The 16,739-nt window shown below is 35.1% G+C and overlaps 1 protein-coding gene across 6 annotated transcripts; it reads left to right on the top strand.

Annotated features, from left to right (window-relative positions):
• Positions 1-395: 395 nt before the first annotated feature.
• On the top strand, positions 396-16,237 carry ARMC1 (armadillo repeat containing 1). Of its 6 annotated transcripts, none has more exons than XM_026706142.2 (7): positions 396-615; positions 1,982-2,181; positions 6,218-6,309; positions 9,631-9,820; positions 13,343-13,459; positions 13,560-13,634; positions 14,093-16,237. In XM_026706142.2, the coding sequence occupies exons 2-7, from the start codon at positions 2,008-2,010 to the stop codon at positions 14,282-14,284; spliced, it is 840 nt and encodes a 279-aa protein (XP_026561927.1). In that variant the 5' UTR covers positions 396-615; positions 1,982-2,007; the 3' UTR covers positions 14,285-16,237. The 6 variants fall into 6 exon arrangements, with proteins under 6 accessions (XP_026561927.1, XP_026561925.1, XP_026561929.1 ...); XM_026706140.2 differs by having other exon boundaries at positions 396-722; XM_026706144.2 differs by having other exon boundaries at positions 400-615; positions 1,985-2,181.
• The last annotated feature ends 502 nt before the right edge of the window (positions 16,238-16,739 follow it).

Here is a 16,739-nt window from a genome sequence, read left to right as displayed (position 1 = left end):
CTCTGAAATCAGATAAGGAGTTGCTTTTGATTAAAAGGAAAAATCTTTTTCAAAAATTCAAGTATATTGAATACTGCGCATTATACATTTTTATCCTAAGATCGCAATCCTATACGATATTTGATTATTTGGCTAAAACAGTTAACCAGTAGGATCCACTAAACTCGGGGGAAATGAAGACCCTCGCCTTCAAATAAGTCTCACTACGGGAGTCCACGGGCACACAAACGTGCGAGGTCCGTCCCAAGGCACAACTGTTTTACTCATTCCGCCTGCACAGAGTAAACGGTAACCATGAATCAGAGCTTCTTGGGAGTTGTAGTTGTTGAAATGCCTCCTAAAATTGATTTCATTCTAACCCATAATGCCTCAGAACCCTTGACCCGGAATAAGCCAATCGGAGGGGGTGTTCATAATAAGGCGAGCCACGAATGGAGAGAGGACGCCTTCGGTTGCAGCCAATCGCGTCTCAGGGATTGCCGCTGTGCCGGAGAGCGGCGCCCGCCCGCCTTACTGGGTGAACGCTGCCTTGGCGGGTCGGCGATTCCAGTTCATCTTTCTGACCTTCGCCGGGCGCCCGGAAGTTCCAAGCGGCTCCTCTGCCAGAGTCTCTGGGTATGCGAAGGCGGCGGCAGCGCCATTAGCCGTTACGTGATTTGGAGTGGTCCTTCCTCCGTGAGGGCGGGAGTACCAAAGCGCCTCCCCTTCTGCGTCCAATGAAAGTGAGGGCGGTAATGGGGGATCCCTGGACCTGGGAATGGGGCTGGGGGGCAGGAAAGAGATGGGGAATGGAGGTGGGAATGGATTGAAGGCGGACGGGAAAGGACCCAAGACAGATTATGAACGCTGCTACTTATTCGATGCCTGCAGTTCTTTTAGAGATCCAAATTATCCTCCTGTCCAAGACTTAACGATTTGCAATCACCTAAGACTCGGTGGCAGTTGGCTGCTAGTTAGGTTTAGCATTAGAGCTCAGCGCAATCTTGTTACGTTCAAACGGAAACACAGTTCGGGTAATTAAGTATTTTAATGCGTGAGGTTGCAATCCTATTTACTTTCCTTAAAACCCGTGTAGTGATTTCATTTATATTATGTGATGCCTCCCAGTGTAAGAGTTGCAGTGCAAGAAAGTGCAAGGACGAGGCCTGGCAACTGCCAGGGCTCGAGTCACTGACTTGTAAGCATGAAAGCAAAAGAAAAGCTGCAGGGTCCTAATTGGAAATAAGTATTCCTAGAATTAAGTTGCAGGCTATTTGTGAGTGAATGTGCCTATGTTTGGACTTCGCAGTGGCATTTTATCTGAAGGCTGTTAATTGTGTGCTTGGAAGTGCTAGTGAAATTGCTAGACTTCTAATTAAGTATCCATAGGACTTCAAATGGCAGTCTTTCACAGGGTTTCTTGAAGGCCCTATTTCCCACAGTGGGATTACTGTTTAAACTCTAGGGCCGTGATGGTGAACCTATGGCACGCATGCTGTGTGTGCCACTTCTGCCTGCATGTGAGAGGTTGCCTGGAAGAACCCCACTGGACATGCGCATGCGCTCCTGCCAGCCAGCTGATTCTCGGGTATCTGCCGCACATGCACAGGGAGATGCGCATGTGGGAGATATGCAGAGGCATGTGGTGTGCAGGGGGGTTGCATGTGCATGCGCACGGTGGGGGGGTCATGTGCACATTGCATCATGGGTGCAGACACGCGAGTGGTGCATGCATGCACATTTTTGGCACACAATGTGGAAAAGGTTCACCATCATGACCCTAGGGATTCATTAGACATCTGCAAATTTTTAAATGAAATTTCTTTCTAAATTTTGTGTGAGCAAGTTACTTAGCTGTGAATTTAGTTGTAGTAAGAAACTATTGAGTACTTCTTTCCTAAAAAAATATCAAATTATATTAAAACATAGAATGAATTTTTGCTTTAGTAGTTATGAAATTACTTCATATCACTATAGTTTTTGATAACAAATTTCTTTATAGTAGAATCATATGTATGACAAGGAAAAATGAATACCTCAATGAATGTGGAGCCTGATGCACTCACCGTAGTAAACCAGCTGAGAGATTTGGCAGCTGATCCTCTGAATAGAAGAGCAATTGTCCAGGACCAGGGATGTCTACCAGGCCTTATATTATTTTTGGATCATCCCAACCCACCAGTTGTCCATTCAGCATTACTTGTAAGTATTATTGGATAGCTCATCTTGTAGCATTAAGGATTTTGGGTAGCTATGGAATCTAAAACATAAGAACCTAAATGCACGTTTGTTATCATGCATTTCCATGATTACACTCATAATCAATAACTAGTACACATATGGAAAATTGCTTGAATTTGGGTTCTCTGCATCTGTTGAAACATCCTGAGTAGAGAAGTTAAACCCTTTACCCACTGAGACATAGAAAGATTGCTGAAATGAAAATGATGGGAAAAATTATAGCACGCTTAATATAGTTTAGAGCTTATCTACCTATAATATAGATATACTGATAACTGCAAAACAAATTCTTATCTGCTTAATATTATGGAGTTATAGCAACAAAAATTTTTAGAAGGCAAAGTAACACTTGGAAACCTGTATTTACTCAGCATTTTGCAACTAAAGTAATTCATTATCATATGAACTTCATTTCTTCTGTCTTGGCTTGGAAGTTTGTAGGACATTCATTTTATTCAAGGAAATTTTGTGGTATTTTTAGACTTGTGTGATGGCTAGCCTTCACATTTTGCCAGAATAGAGGCACATTGTGGTACATGTTTTGGGAATTGCCTACAATCTGTTCATTTTATTACATGTTTCTCTGTTCAGAAATTCTGACCAGAATCTGTCTACTACACTATGGAGGGGTCCACAAGTAGGTTTCATGTGTCTTAGGAAAAGAAGAGACTTTGTCACTTGAAAAATACGGATGCATGATATAATGAAGCTTGCAAGCATAAAATCTAAAGCTCTAGGGCGCATATTAGAAAATATTTTCTGAATTACATTTTAGTATTTATTTTTAATCTACAGCACTTTTTCTGCACTTCGTGTAATATTGTTAATTCCAGAAAGAAACAGTATGCTGAGTGTATATGTGTGTAAATTATTCTCAACAAGAATTATAATAATCCCTGAACAAGAGGAGGGATTCCATGTTATTTTAAATATATAGATTAGTATTTAAAATATAACGTGGTGTACTTAATTAATGGCAGATACAGCTACCAAAATGGTGTGTGTTAATAGAGTTTGGTTATTTCTTTCAATAACAGTCAAAGTTTAAAATGTCTTTAGAGAAAGAGCTTGCTCCTGACAGCTTTAGCTTATATATATATGTTTTAGTTATTTCTTTGAACATAAATTTAAGTCCTGATTATCCTTGAAGGCAGAAGCAAATCAATGCAGTTTAATCATGTTCTTTTGATATACCAATGGTGGCTAACCTTTTTCAGTTCCCGTGCTCACATGCCAGCACCCAGAAGGCAATGCCCCCTGCGCATGTGTGCGTCCCCTCATGCATGCCGCATGTCTCTGCACATGCACGCGTGATCCCCGCACACGTGTCCCCCGCACCCCCACGCGTGTGTGCCAGATACTTGACGATCAGCTGTCGGGCGCATGTGTGGTGGGACTCTTCCAAGTGACCCCTCGCTTGCCAGCAAAAGTGGCTCTGTATGCTACTTCCGGCACACGTGCCATAGGTTCACCATCACAGTGATATACTGTTCATGAAGAATAGAAGTCAGCATGAAACTAGTTTCAACAAATTAAACTGGCATTTTCAGAAGTTTCAATAACTTGTTCGAACTTACTTCCATTCTTGGAATTTTGTTTCCAAATGTTTTATTGAGGTTTATTGTAACATAAAGTGTAATGAAAATAAAGATAAAGCAAAAAAAAAAAAGTTGGGAGGGAGGAAATATACAAGATTTTAAAAAAAGAAGGAAAAATGTTTTGACCTTCAACCCCTATCCAACACAATAAAATACACAGTTGCAACTTCAACTTTTTACATTACCTATTATTATTATAAGCCAGTTTTATAATTGCATATTATTAAATCTTTAAATTCTAATTTTCATTTTTCTGTTTCAAGCATAAATAATCAGAAGCAGTATTCCAATAGAAACAAACCAAATAGAATCTCTTCATTTAAAACAGTTTACATTGCCATCTTAACCAAATTCATTTTTTTTGTTAAAAATGTAGGAGGTGATATATAGTTCTATTTATGCATTAATTTCTCTGAATGATCATTCTTTATATTAAAAAAAATCACCATCCTTTTTCAAATTCTTTGCTTACTTGGGATTTTCAAATTCCAGTGATTGCTTTAAGAATCTAGGAAAAAAATTATAATTAGCATTGAAAAAGAAGAGAAGTCTAACTATATTCAGTAAGATGACGTGTGTGTGTGTGTGTGTGTGTATGTGTGTGTGTGTGTGTGCCTTTAAGTCATTGCTGATTCTTGGTGACTGTTTTAGAGAAATCCCTGCAGTTTTCTTGGCAATATTTTAGAAGTGGTTTGCCATTTTCTCTTTCTTAGGATTGAGAGAAAGGCACTGGTACAAAATCACTCAGCTGACTTCATGCTTAAGGCAGGACTAGAACTCATGATCTCCCAATTTTTAGCTCTGTGCTTTAATCCCAAACTGACTCTTATTAAATTACTAGTTGATAAAATAAGTGTAGTATTTGCCTTAGGATCTTCTCTTCTGGTTGGAAGCATATTTTTTTTCAGCTGTTATAAGCAGATTCTTAACTGAAAATACTACTCTGGTAGCAAAAAATTTACAGACATGATTTGCATCTATTGAAATCTAGTTTCAAGGCTGGCTGGGTATTGAGAATTTGAAATGTATATGGCCTATAGGTAATCCTTTAATTATGACCGGCATTGGGACTGAAATCTCAGTTGTTGAGTGAAATGGTTGTTAAGCAGGACATCTTATGACTGCTTTTCTCAATGACCATAATCCAGGCAACTCTGGGTTGCAGTTGTTAAGTGATATCAAGGGTTGCCAAGCAGACAAGAGTCCCAAGTAAGGAACACGGGGAAACTTTTCATTGGAGGAAACTTTGGGAGGCCCAATGAAGTTGTGTGTGAGTTTTGTGGGGTGTTTTGGACACGTTTCTCTGGTCTGGGAGTTGAAAATCCTCCCTGATGAAATCCAAGCAGGATTTTTAGTGCTTGAGCGGGACAGCCGCTCATCTGTGTCTTGTGCTGGGTCTCCCAAGGCCGCCTCCTCCTCCTCCCTGGGATTCCCCCTGCTCCTTGTCTCACTGAGCTGCCTCTCTGCTCTCTCATTGAAAATCCTTCCTGGCAAAATTGTAGTAGGATTTTTAGTGCCTGAGTGGATAACAGTGGATGAATTTAAAAGTAATGTTTTTGGTTTAAATGTATTTTGCATATATATCATTTGGTTTTGTAAGGGAACTGATTATAATTTGTATATTGATATGGTTGGAGAAATCAAGTCTGAAGTTAATCAAAAGGTTGGAAGGCTCCTTTCTAGACAATCTTTTTTTCCAATCTTTTTTGAAAGCCTCCAGTGATGGAGCACCCACAACTTCAAGAAGCAGACAGTTCCATTGTTGAATGGCTTTCAGTCAACAAAGCTTCCACCCATTGTGACAGTCTTTCAACTTTTGGAAGACTGCTATCACATTTCCCTTAGCTTTCTTTTCTTTAGCCTAGCCATGCACTTTTAACCAACTTCATAAGATTTAACCTCCAGTTCTCACAATCTTTCTCCTCTTCTCTACACTCTGATTCCTGTTCATTTCACTCTTTATTGCATTTATCTAATTTGTGCTTCCAGAATTAATATGCAAATCAAAACCCAATTACTTTTTACTATGCAGTTTCCCAAACACAGACTGTATATTCTAACTGCATATGAATTAGATGGAATGTCCACGAGATTATTAAAATCCCAAGTGTAGAAATAGCCAAACTTGAAATTGAACACATCAAAATTATACATTTTTATTTTATAGAGAGAGAAACATTATTTTTGATATTTACCTGGCACATATATGCTAACAGGTGAGATGGGTGATATAGAAATGGGATGACTAAGTAAATAAACAGTATTTTAGGTTTATGTTGTAAGCATAACTAATTTCCCAATCTTCTGAATTACTACAATGCATTTTTGAGAGATGCGAAAGAAAATGCAGAGAATGTTTTTTGTTGTGGTTGGTTCTTTGATCCATTTGTGTCTAATAGGCTCTACGTTATTTGGCGGAATGTCGGGCCAATAGAGAAAAGATGAAAAGTGAACTGGGAATGATGCTGAGTTTACAGACTGTTGTACAGAAGTAAGTATAGTATGCTTTCTGTGGTAAATGTACTTGATTGTGTTTTCCTTTAAAATTGCTTTCAAAATCATATTCACAGCAATACAAAGGTAATTTGTTTTTGCTGATTCTATACAATGTGATCAATGAAATTCTGCTTTAAAGGTAGCAGTGATCATATGACTGCAGGTACAGTGCACTGGCTGGAACTGTCATAAGTACCATTCATTCAATGTCACTGTATCTTTGAACAGATAATGAATGACTGGTGATAACCTGAAAACTATTTGTATGAAGATCCTAAGAGACAGAAAGTTAGTCCCGCTACTGTATCCCAAGTGCAGGTTTCATCAGCTAATCCCAGCAATGCCAATCTTAAGGGAGATTGTAGTCTAAAACATCTGAAGGACAACAGTGTCCTAAACGTTGCTAAAAGATTCAGATTTTTTAAAAATTAATTTAATTTTTTTAATATAATTCCATCTTCAGTTGAACAGTGTGTTGTCTGGGTACAAATATCTTTGTTGAACAGTAATCAAAATTTGCAACATTCATTACATTTATATTAATTCTACAATATTAAAATAGCAATATTCAACATATTAATCATAATATTTGCTTGTCTCTTTTGATATAACATCTTTATTTTGTTTCCCTCTTTCTAACTTCCATTTTTGTTGTTTAACCATTGATAAAATAAATCTCATGACATATAATACTTAGTTTCTGCACATTTTAATATTTTCCTAATCACATTTTCATCTGTAGGTATCTCTTCACTCTTCCAGCTTTGTGCCAATACAATTCTAGCAGCAGTTAATATATGAATAACTAACTATGCATCTAAAGTGCAGATTTTGTGCAGTTTTAACTTATTTTATATTTTATGTTAATTAGTTCAGTGATCCATGAGTAGCTGAAGGTTAACATTCATAGCTTGATTGATAATCCTGAGGATCTTTACAACGTCTATTTTTTTTGGTATTTTATAATTTAGGGGGATTTTGATAGCTAGGAACTTTTAATGCAGATTGGCAAATTAATGAAAGCCAAAGTCTAATTATTTAGCTAAAAGCACTTTTTATTCCATAGTAGTCTACTTTTGCCAGGATATATTGAACTAAATCCAGCACAGATTCTTCCAATTTATTAGTTATCTAAAACAATCAGCTAAATTAATATGTATTTAATTGCACAAGAATCCCTTGCAGGTATGTATTTCCCTTACCCACACTTCTGTAAATCTAACCATTTCCATCAGTTTTAATTTAATACAGTTTTAATTGCTTGTAGTTCCCTTTAGAAAAGTTTAAACTGATTATCTTAAATTGCCAGAAGCAAGGGGAGAATGATATCCTTCAATATGGATATCAGCATGGTACTATGAATCCAGAATTCCTTGATGATAATTGAATAAAATCCGTTATCTATTGTGGCTATTATTCAACACAACAGAGGACAACGAGGCCCTGCCAATGGATAGTATGAGTCTTATTTTGAATCTATAAATTGGATTTTGGATTTTCTTCATGATGGTCATATACAAATTTCTCATATGATAGTGAGAAAAATACAAGCATGAATCAACCCAGTTCTAAACTGGATTTTTAAAATACAGTTTGTAAAACAATAAGTATCTTGGTTTATGTACAATTAATGGTAAGCAATCTAAGGCGAGGTAGCACATTCTTTGATTTTTGACTTTCTGGAATTTTTTGAAATTGTGAACATTGTATACATTAATCATTAAGGTAGAAAGACAATGGATGCACATTGTATAGTGCAATATGGAATACGGCTTTAGTTTAATTTTAATTTTCTTAAAGAAAAGGAAACAATGCCATCTGCTGTGCCTAATTGGAAAATGCCTAAATAATGTTTTGAAGATATAGTTCAGGTTTTGTTATGCAATTAAAACAATCATATTCGGGAACAAAACAAATAATGCAGCCAATGTTTATTTGCTTAGTAACAAAATACATTGATTGACAAAAGGAAATAATCAAGTTATTAACAGTAATAAACCTCATAAAATACTTACAATCCCCCAACTGAAATTTTCTAGGAATTGATATTTTCATAACTGTTACACAAATGTGCATTCCAGAAATATGGAAAAGAATTAAAATTATTATTGTACCAAAGGAGCTCTGTTCTGATTAAACTAAAATAGCCTCTAAATATTGTAATCCCATTTTCAGCAACATTGGATTTCTATTTCTCCATATTGTGGGGTGTATGTGTGCTGAAATGTATTCATTACCCTTGTAGTTTTGTGTTTCTCTACCAAAGTATCTTTGAAACTACAAAACATCTGTTAGATGTTGCTTTGGACAAACAGTGTGTACATATATACAGAGAAACTATACAGAGATACATATTTCAAAGCTACCATCTATCTTTGTGTTAATATCTTTCATTAATGTTCATATTTTCCTTCTAAGAGCAATTTCTCACCTATCTTTAATATAATACCTTCTGAAAGGAGATCCGAGTAAGGTTGGATTGTTTTATTCCAAGGCTAAGCGCTACTTTCTCAAGTTTTGTTATATGACACTACTCTGGATGGGAGCAATGTATAAAATTTCTACTCTGTTCCAAGTAACTTACATATCCTTTTCCCTTATGTTCAGTACCCCAGACTATCAGGTCAGTCATGCTTATAGATTTAGATTTATTCCTTTCCACATGTACATATAAATACACTTATGTTTAAACCCTGTGTTAAATAAATATTTTCCCCTAAGCAGATATTATTTAAAGAGTCATATTTCTGATTCACTGTTGGGGCTCTGAATGGTTCAATGTCTTTTTTGAATTATCTCATCTGATTGTCACCCATTCATTCAATGTCAGCTACCAGACTATTATTCTCCTTGAATTTCATTTGTTCAGAATATTGCATGTCCCCATCCTTCCATTCATCTCTGGTTTTTCTATTACTACTATTCCCTGGAGAATGTCAGATGACTACAACAAATTATGTTTTTTTTTTATTACAGAGATACAATAATTAGCTCGGTGTTTATCAGCCTCATCCACTAATATGTTTGGACTTCAGCTGCCAATAAATCATTTAACTGAAAATCTATAATAAATTAAAAGTAATGATAAATAAAACAAAGTAATGATAAATAAGTATTTAGGGAAGGAATCTTTTTGTAAGGGGTGATTGTTTTGTAAAATTAAGGACCAAGATTAAAAAATAATCTTAGGATGTATAGTCCTGCTTACGTTGTAGAAGTAAAAAAACAGGTGTCTTTTCTGGAAGAATTATAAAAGAAATTCGGTTAAGAAAAAACTATAATACATCTACATAAATCTGATTTTTCTTTGCTTTAGGACCACAACACCTGGGGAAACAAAACTATTAGCTTCAGAAATCTATGATATTCTTCAGTCTTCCAATATGTCTGACATGGACAATGTGAATGAGATGAATTCTCGACGTCGAAAAGCTCAGTTTTTTCTTGGAAGTACAAATAAACGTGCTAAAACAGTAGTTTTACACATAGACGGCCTTGATGATTCGGTAAGAAATTCATTTTGGAATTTATTGTTTTTTGTAAATATATTCGATGTGTAGATGTAATATATAACTAAATGTAAATATATTTAATCTGTGTTAAGTCTGTTTTCAAATCCCTTGGGTGTGACTTATTTCAAGTAACTGTAATGAACATTTCAGAAATAACTTTACATTTCCCAAGAAACTAACCACATAAATATCTCTGAATATATAAACTTGTTGATCTATGTTCAGCCACTTTAGGGCCTGGAAGTAAGTAAAAGACTTGGCTAAGAAACTGAGCATATGCTATTACAATGGCAATCTATAGGAAAATAATAAAGTAGGCTGACCAGCCTGCCAACCTTGTCATTGAGCTGGCTACACGTTCTTCCAGAATATTCTATTCAGGTCCGTGTTCTGATTTCCATTTTCTCCTACCCCAATAGATTTATATAAAACATGTGTGTTTATATATTATTCTACTTCCAATAACTTGGTGGTTTATAATACATCATTATAGAAAATTAAACTATAAATCACATAATCTAAAAAAGTTACTAGGATTGCCTAGGCCCACAAAATTCTTGAAGACTGTTTTTATCAATTTATCTGGAATAAATAAAGCTGACTAACATATTATCCTGATCCTTCCTGGTCTCTTTTAAAAATTAGTGTCATATATGATAACTTTCATTCTTATGTATTGAGCCCTATTTGAAAACAAGTTACTCATTTTGGGGAGTTAAGTGGTGTCACATCTTGAGCTCTTTACGAACTCCGCCATTGGATGTGGTGATTGTTTTCTAAAAGATGGGAGACAGCAATATTTCATCAATACTACAACTGCTGTATGGGTTAGCTACAACAACAAAATAGAACAATTATTTTTCTTGCCACTTTTTTATTTAAAATTCTCCTTTAAATTTTTTTAAAATTAAGAATAATTTTGGTTTATACAAAAAAAATGTAAGTTTTTTAAAAAATCAGCTTTGCTTGCAGTCTTTTTATATTGTATGATATTTCTTTGACTGTTGGATAGCAGATATTCAGTGGAGTTTTTATAGAACATCAAATAGGTTCTATAAATTTATCCACCATTCTTGTAGAAAGCATCTGAGGGCCATGTCTAGCTTTTTATGGCTGCCTAGAAAAATATAAAACTTTTTGAACAGGTTATCCACAGTGCCCCTTGCTGCATTGCCTTACATCTTGGACAAGTTAGCCTGTAAGAGAAGCAGATTTACAGATAATGCATCCTCACTAATAAAGCCGGTGGGGTGATAATTTGAGTGACAATCAGCATATACAATGTGGGAAGTATGAATGAGACGAAATCTGATTATTTGAATTGATCCAAATGGTTGAAACAGATTGATTTCAATTACAAATGATTAAAAAAAGGTTTCTCCACATTTGCGGAAGCATTCAATTTGTTTTAATAGGTTTAAAGTCATCTCACATATTTAATGATTCAACTTTCTAAGGGGATTCAGTGATTTGACTGAATATTCAAATCAACTATTTGCTCAGACCCAATATGGACTCAGGCCTACACTTCCAGAATCAATTCAAATCCAGAATAACATTTCTCTTTTGGCTTTCTTTCACCTTCTTTCATTAAAACAGATCTAATTAGTTCCCCTAAATTTGTCCCTGTTATGGTAATTAACTTGGTTGTTTATGTGCTTGCCCATTGGTATGTCTTAAATGTTTCTAAAAACTAAGAAAATATTGTGGAGTCCTTTGTGCTCTGAACTTGATTATTTGCTTGCAGACATTTCATTATCCAACTCACTGTTACTGATGATGTTACCTTAGTTGGATAATAAAATGTCCTTAAGGTCTCGTTACCAGGGATAACGTCTTATCTGTTTTAACCTTGATCAGATACATCAACTTTATAGTCCTTTTAACAAAGTTGACCTTTAATCCCTTCAAATAATGTCCTACAATTTGATTTCTTTTTATTATTTTCTTCTTCCCTTCTTACAAAATTGTTAGAAGTTTTAACAAGACTTTTTTATAAATCCAATATAGGAAAATTATCCAGGACCCAGATTGTTGGGGGCAATATGCTTACTCTGTAAATCGCTTAGAGAGGCTGTAAAGCACTATGAAGTGGTATATAAGGTTAAGTGCTATTACTATATTTCCCTATCATTTTTGTAGGCTGTCATTTTTAAATCTACTTTAAAATTAATCTCAATCCTGACAGGAAAAACCTGTTCCTCTCCCATAACATTTATAGAGGCAGGTACTTTTAAAATTAACTTTTGGGTCCATTGTTCAAAATTATCCTTCAATATGTCCAATGTTAAAATATTTTACAGTATTTTATTCTGTATTAGTAAGTCAAATTTATATGTTCTTCTCCTTTAATTGCTATCTTTAGTTCTTCTGGTGCCCTCTATTGTCCAACCTTCAAAATCTCATCCTATCTTAAAAACAAAAACAAAACAAAAGCATTTTATCACTGGAAAGGTTTTTATAATAATGTTAAAAATCTTCCTTCCAATTCATCTGTTCCATCAGTCTGTTTGTAACTTTTGAAAATTAAAATTCTACTGACACTTTTTCTGTTTATTCTACATACATGCATGCATACACACACATACCTTATGTTTCTGTTAAACTTTTTTCACTAAATATTGAAGAAAACTCATTCGTTGTTTTCAGCCTTGTCAATCCAAAAAATTAACAAACAATTTCTGAAAGCGTTTAGAAAAGGAAGTATGCGGAGCCAGTATCCATTTGAAATACCAAGCATGGTTTGAGCAACCTGGTTATTTTATCATCTTTCATATCTGTTAAACTGCCAGGAAAGAGCAACTGTCTAGAGCACTTATGGGTGATCTGAAGGACAAGGAAGGACTCACAAAGAGCCAGTCTATTTGCTGCATTAGCTCTGCTTTTACCAGAGCTGTTTTCAATTTGCCATTTCTTCTCCAGGAGTCCCTAAAAGCATTAAAACATGCTGGGGCAATTCAGAGTTGAAATTAGCATAGCTTACTGTTGTGTTGTTGCATAGAAGAGGCCCTGTCATTTACTTAAAGCATAAGATGAGCTTGTGATTGGATAAGCAGACATTGTCAGTTGACATCAGAATTGAGTTGTGTAGTGCAGTGATGTTCATGAGCTGCCACAGATAAGGAAGCTGAAGGATGTAACAGCTGCTTTGATGCTTTCAGTCAGTATGGATACAAGATGTCTGATAAATACCAACTTAAAAACTAACTGCTCATCAGCGAGGATTTCAGTCAGTCAGAACTAAATCACAAGAGACTGTTTAGCTGATCATAACAAAGAAAAGCTGCTTTGCTTTTCAGCACTTTCCATCATTATTCACAGTTGATTTCTCTCTAGTTTGCTTACAAAATGTAAGCAGAAATGTTACCTTTTTATACCCTTACAGCCAAATGCAAACAATTATTTATTTTTGTTTAAAAATATTGTTCTGCTTGTATAGCATCACATGCACCTATGTGTTTACTTCATGTTATTTACTTAGTATTGACCCATTTAATGCATCTCTTTAATTTCCAGTCACGGAGAAACCTATGCGAAGAAGCCTTACTTAAAATAAAAGGGGTCATCAGCTTTACGTTTCAAATGGCAATTCAAAGATGTGTTGTCAGAATCAGATCAGATTTAAAAGCAGAGGTAAGCATGGTTTGCTTTCCTTATTTTCAGCTTCAGGTACAGATTTTTTTTTAAAAAAAATCTTGCTCTTCTTATTGTTTCCTTTTCCATTTTTGTGCAGGCACTGGCCACAGCAATAGCATCAACCAAAGTTATGAAAGCCCAGCAAGTTGTAAAAAGTGAAAGTGGAGAAGAGGTGAGAGAACTGCCCACCCAATAAAAGTATATTGTTAAAAGAGTTGGCACTAAGAAAACAGCAGTAATTTTTTTCATCCAATATAATAATATCCATCACATATACATGAGATTCTCCGCCGATAAATTTCTCAAGCTGCTTTGAGCACCAATATCTGAATAATCATGTAATGGTATGTGTGGATAAGAAAAGCTTTAGATGTGGAATTTTCTATGCCATCTATGTTTGGATAGCCTGGTAGAACTCATGAGCCTGAAGAGGAAAAAATGATATGTGTTTTTTTTTTAAAAAAAAACACCTTTAAAAAGTCATTTTTATCCTTTCTGCTAATAAAAATTACATTACCCAAAAGCAATTGCAGAAATAAATGTAGCCTAGCTGAAAAGCAAAAGCAAAATTTGTAAAATAAGATGTGATGTTCCATGATGCGTGTTAATACCATGTTCCCTTTTTGGCAGATGTTGGTTCCTTTCCAAGATACTCCAGTAGAAGTGGAGCAAAATACTGACCTCCCTGAATACTTGCCAGAAGATGAAAGTCCTTCAAAGGAACAAGACAAAGCCGTGTCCCGTGTTGGGTCACACCCAGAAGGGGCAGCCAGTTGGCTGAGCACAGCTGCAAATTTTCTTTCCAGATCTTTCTATTGGTGACTTTGAATCAAGGCTAAAGGACTGTGCCAACCAACAGGGGGTAGTTTTTCCATTATTTTGGCGAACTGCCGAGTGCAATTTGCAATAAGTTATCGTAACAATTTTTTAGACTACACAAAATATATACTGTGTTTTACATTTTATTGAACATTTTGGCCTTTTGAGCAATCAGAAGATGGAAGCCTCAAATCAACGTTTGTTCATTCCCTCTCTCCCCCCTTTATGTTTTGTTGCCTCACTTTTTAATGTGGGTCCATGATCAACCAAACATTTTTGAATTTATGAAGCTTTACGTTAACATTCATGATAAATAGATGCAGAGCCCGCTCAACACAAATGTCAGGACATACGTGCAAAGAAATTGTTAACTCTGATTTTAAAAAATGAAATGCCTTTTTTCTTTTCTTTTTAGCCTTATTTCAGATTATATATTTCAATTAGATGGCTCTAGAAGGAAAAAAGACAGATTTGTTCACCTTTTTTCAGAGCCAGTGTGTCATGATCTATTTGTATTTGACTTGAACTTTAAACTTGGGGATTTGTTTTTTTTTTAAATTGTCAGTCCATAACCACTTTCAATACGAATGTTTTAGTAAAAAGAAGTTAAGACAGAAATACATTATAAATAATCTGTAAAAATGCTTCTGACAAAGGCTGTGACTTTCCAAGTATGACAAGAAATTATTGATTGGAATGTAGGTCATTACTTTTCACAAACTTCAATTTGTTGCCATGATACTTTGTCTGTAGTAGGAAGTGTGGTGACTGAATAGAAAACAAACTTTGAGTGAGAGCTGAAAATTTAAGATTATGGAAAAGGGATAAGAAACAGGATGTTGAATATGCCATTGTGCCCCTACATTTTAAACATTTTGGCTTGATGAAAACCATATATTATTCCTATTGCCTTTTAAAGAAGCTGCTGTCCTGTGTCAATAGGGCTGATATTTGGAGCTGTATGATGGTTTATGTCATGTCAGAGCCAGGAGCAGGGCAAAACTAGTGCCTGATAGCTAAGGTTGAGGGACGTCTTTGAAAATATGAAGAATCCCTAAAAGTGCATTGTAGCTAGTCTGTTAAAACCCCATACTCTGAGAGCATCATCTTGTATCGTAGCTCATTAAAGAAGTTCTAAAGTGCTTGGATCTTGTCTTTTAGTTCCCAATAATGATAAAACAGGTGCTGTTTCAGTGGGCAAGATGTTGAGAACAGCAATTAGATTATTGAAATTTTGGCTGAGATTTTTCTCAGTTTGTTAGAACAACTGCTACTTTGCACCACAGGAGTATAGCTGAGAAATTGCAGTGCTGTTCAAAATTAAGTCCTTTGCAAATCATTTTGTGCTACAGTTGTTAAGATACAGACTTTTTTTTTTTTGAGGCAAAGTTTTATCCTTTGGAAGACTGTATATTTCTTGCACAATCGCAGCAATTAAGTAGCATCATGAAATTCTTATATAAATGAAAATAATGTGCAAGAGAAAAGGAATATTCCAAAAATAATTTAAAATGCACCTGAATGCAGTGTCCTTTTAAGATGAAGAACTTACTTTCAGATTATTTTCTGTTTTATTATATCTAGTTTATTTGGTTAAAGTTTACACACACAGAATACAGGCTTTCTAAGGCATGTATTATAATCAATATGTATTACAAAGCATATTGCTGTCTAGAATGTTACAATACCAAATGTGTTTGCAAAGATCTCTGCTGTGTAACCATGGATGCAATGTTTACTTTTCATTTTAACATCTTTTCTCTACATTTTGCATTGCCGCACACCTTCTTTACTACATGACACATCTTTTTGAATATTAGTGATTCTATAGTAAATATTAAAATGTGTATTTGGTTTGTAGGTATGCTTTTTTTGGTCAGTATTGCAGCTGTCCCAGTTAATGTATATGTAAAACAGATTTTGAAAAACTGTAAAATAAAAGTGTAATATAATGAACTGGCATCCTTCTATTCTTATAAGGATTTTTGAAGCATGAAGTTCAGAATTCATAAGATGATGTTTGAATTGGCAGAGGAGGATTTTTTGTAGGTTCAGTTACATTGTGAATGTACACTGGTTACTCATAAAAATAAAAAGAACAGATATTTTTTTCAGGAAAGCAAAATTTAAGCTACTTTGACCATGAATAAAATTATGCTGCTCTTTTTATTGTTAGCAGAAACTGAGAATATGGAGCGTTTCAACCTCAAAATGCCCTATTCTGTCCTTGCTGGAAGTGTCTTGATGTAAGAATAGTTGTTCTGATTTAATGGCAGAAATCTGACCTTGAAACTGACTATTCTAAATGTACCAAGATTAAATTCTTCTATTATTTCTAAGCTGGTCCCATTCTGATAAAGCTGGAACAAGACATTTTGGTGAGAACAGTGTTGTAATCTTGAAATATTTTGGACTAGTCTATTAAATCTTATGTAACAATGGGATGTTTCCTCTTTGG

The sequence above is a fragment of the Pseudonaja textilis genome, chromosome 3 (assembly GCF_049901715.1).
Source record: "Pseudonaja textilis isolate UNSWEBS1 chromosome 3, rPseTex1.2, whole genome shotgun sequence".
NCBI lineage: Eukaryota > Metazoa > Chordata > Lepidosauria > Squamata > Elapidae > Pseudonaja > Pseudonaja textilis.
This window is presented reverse-complemented; position numbering and strand designations above follow the sequence as displayed.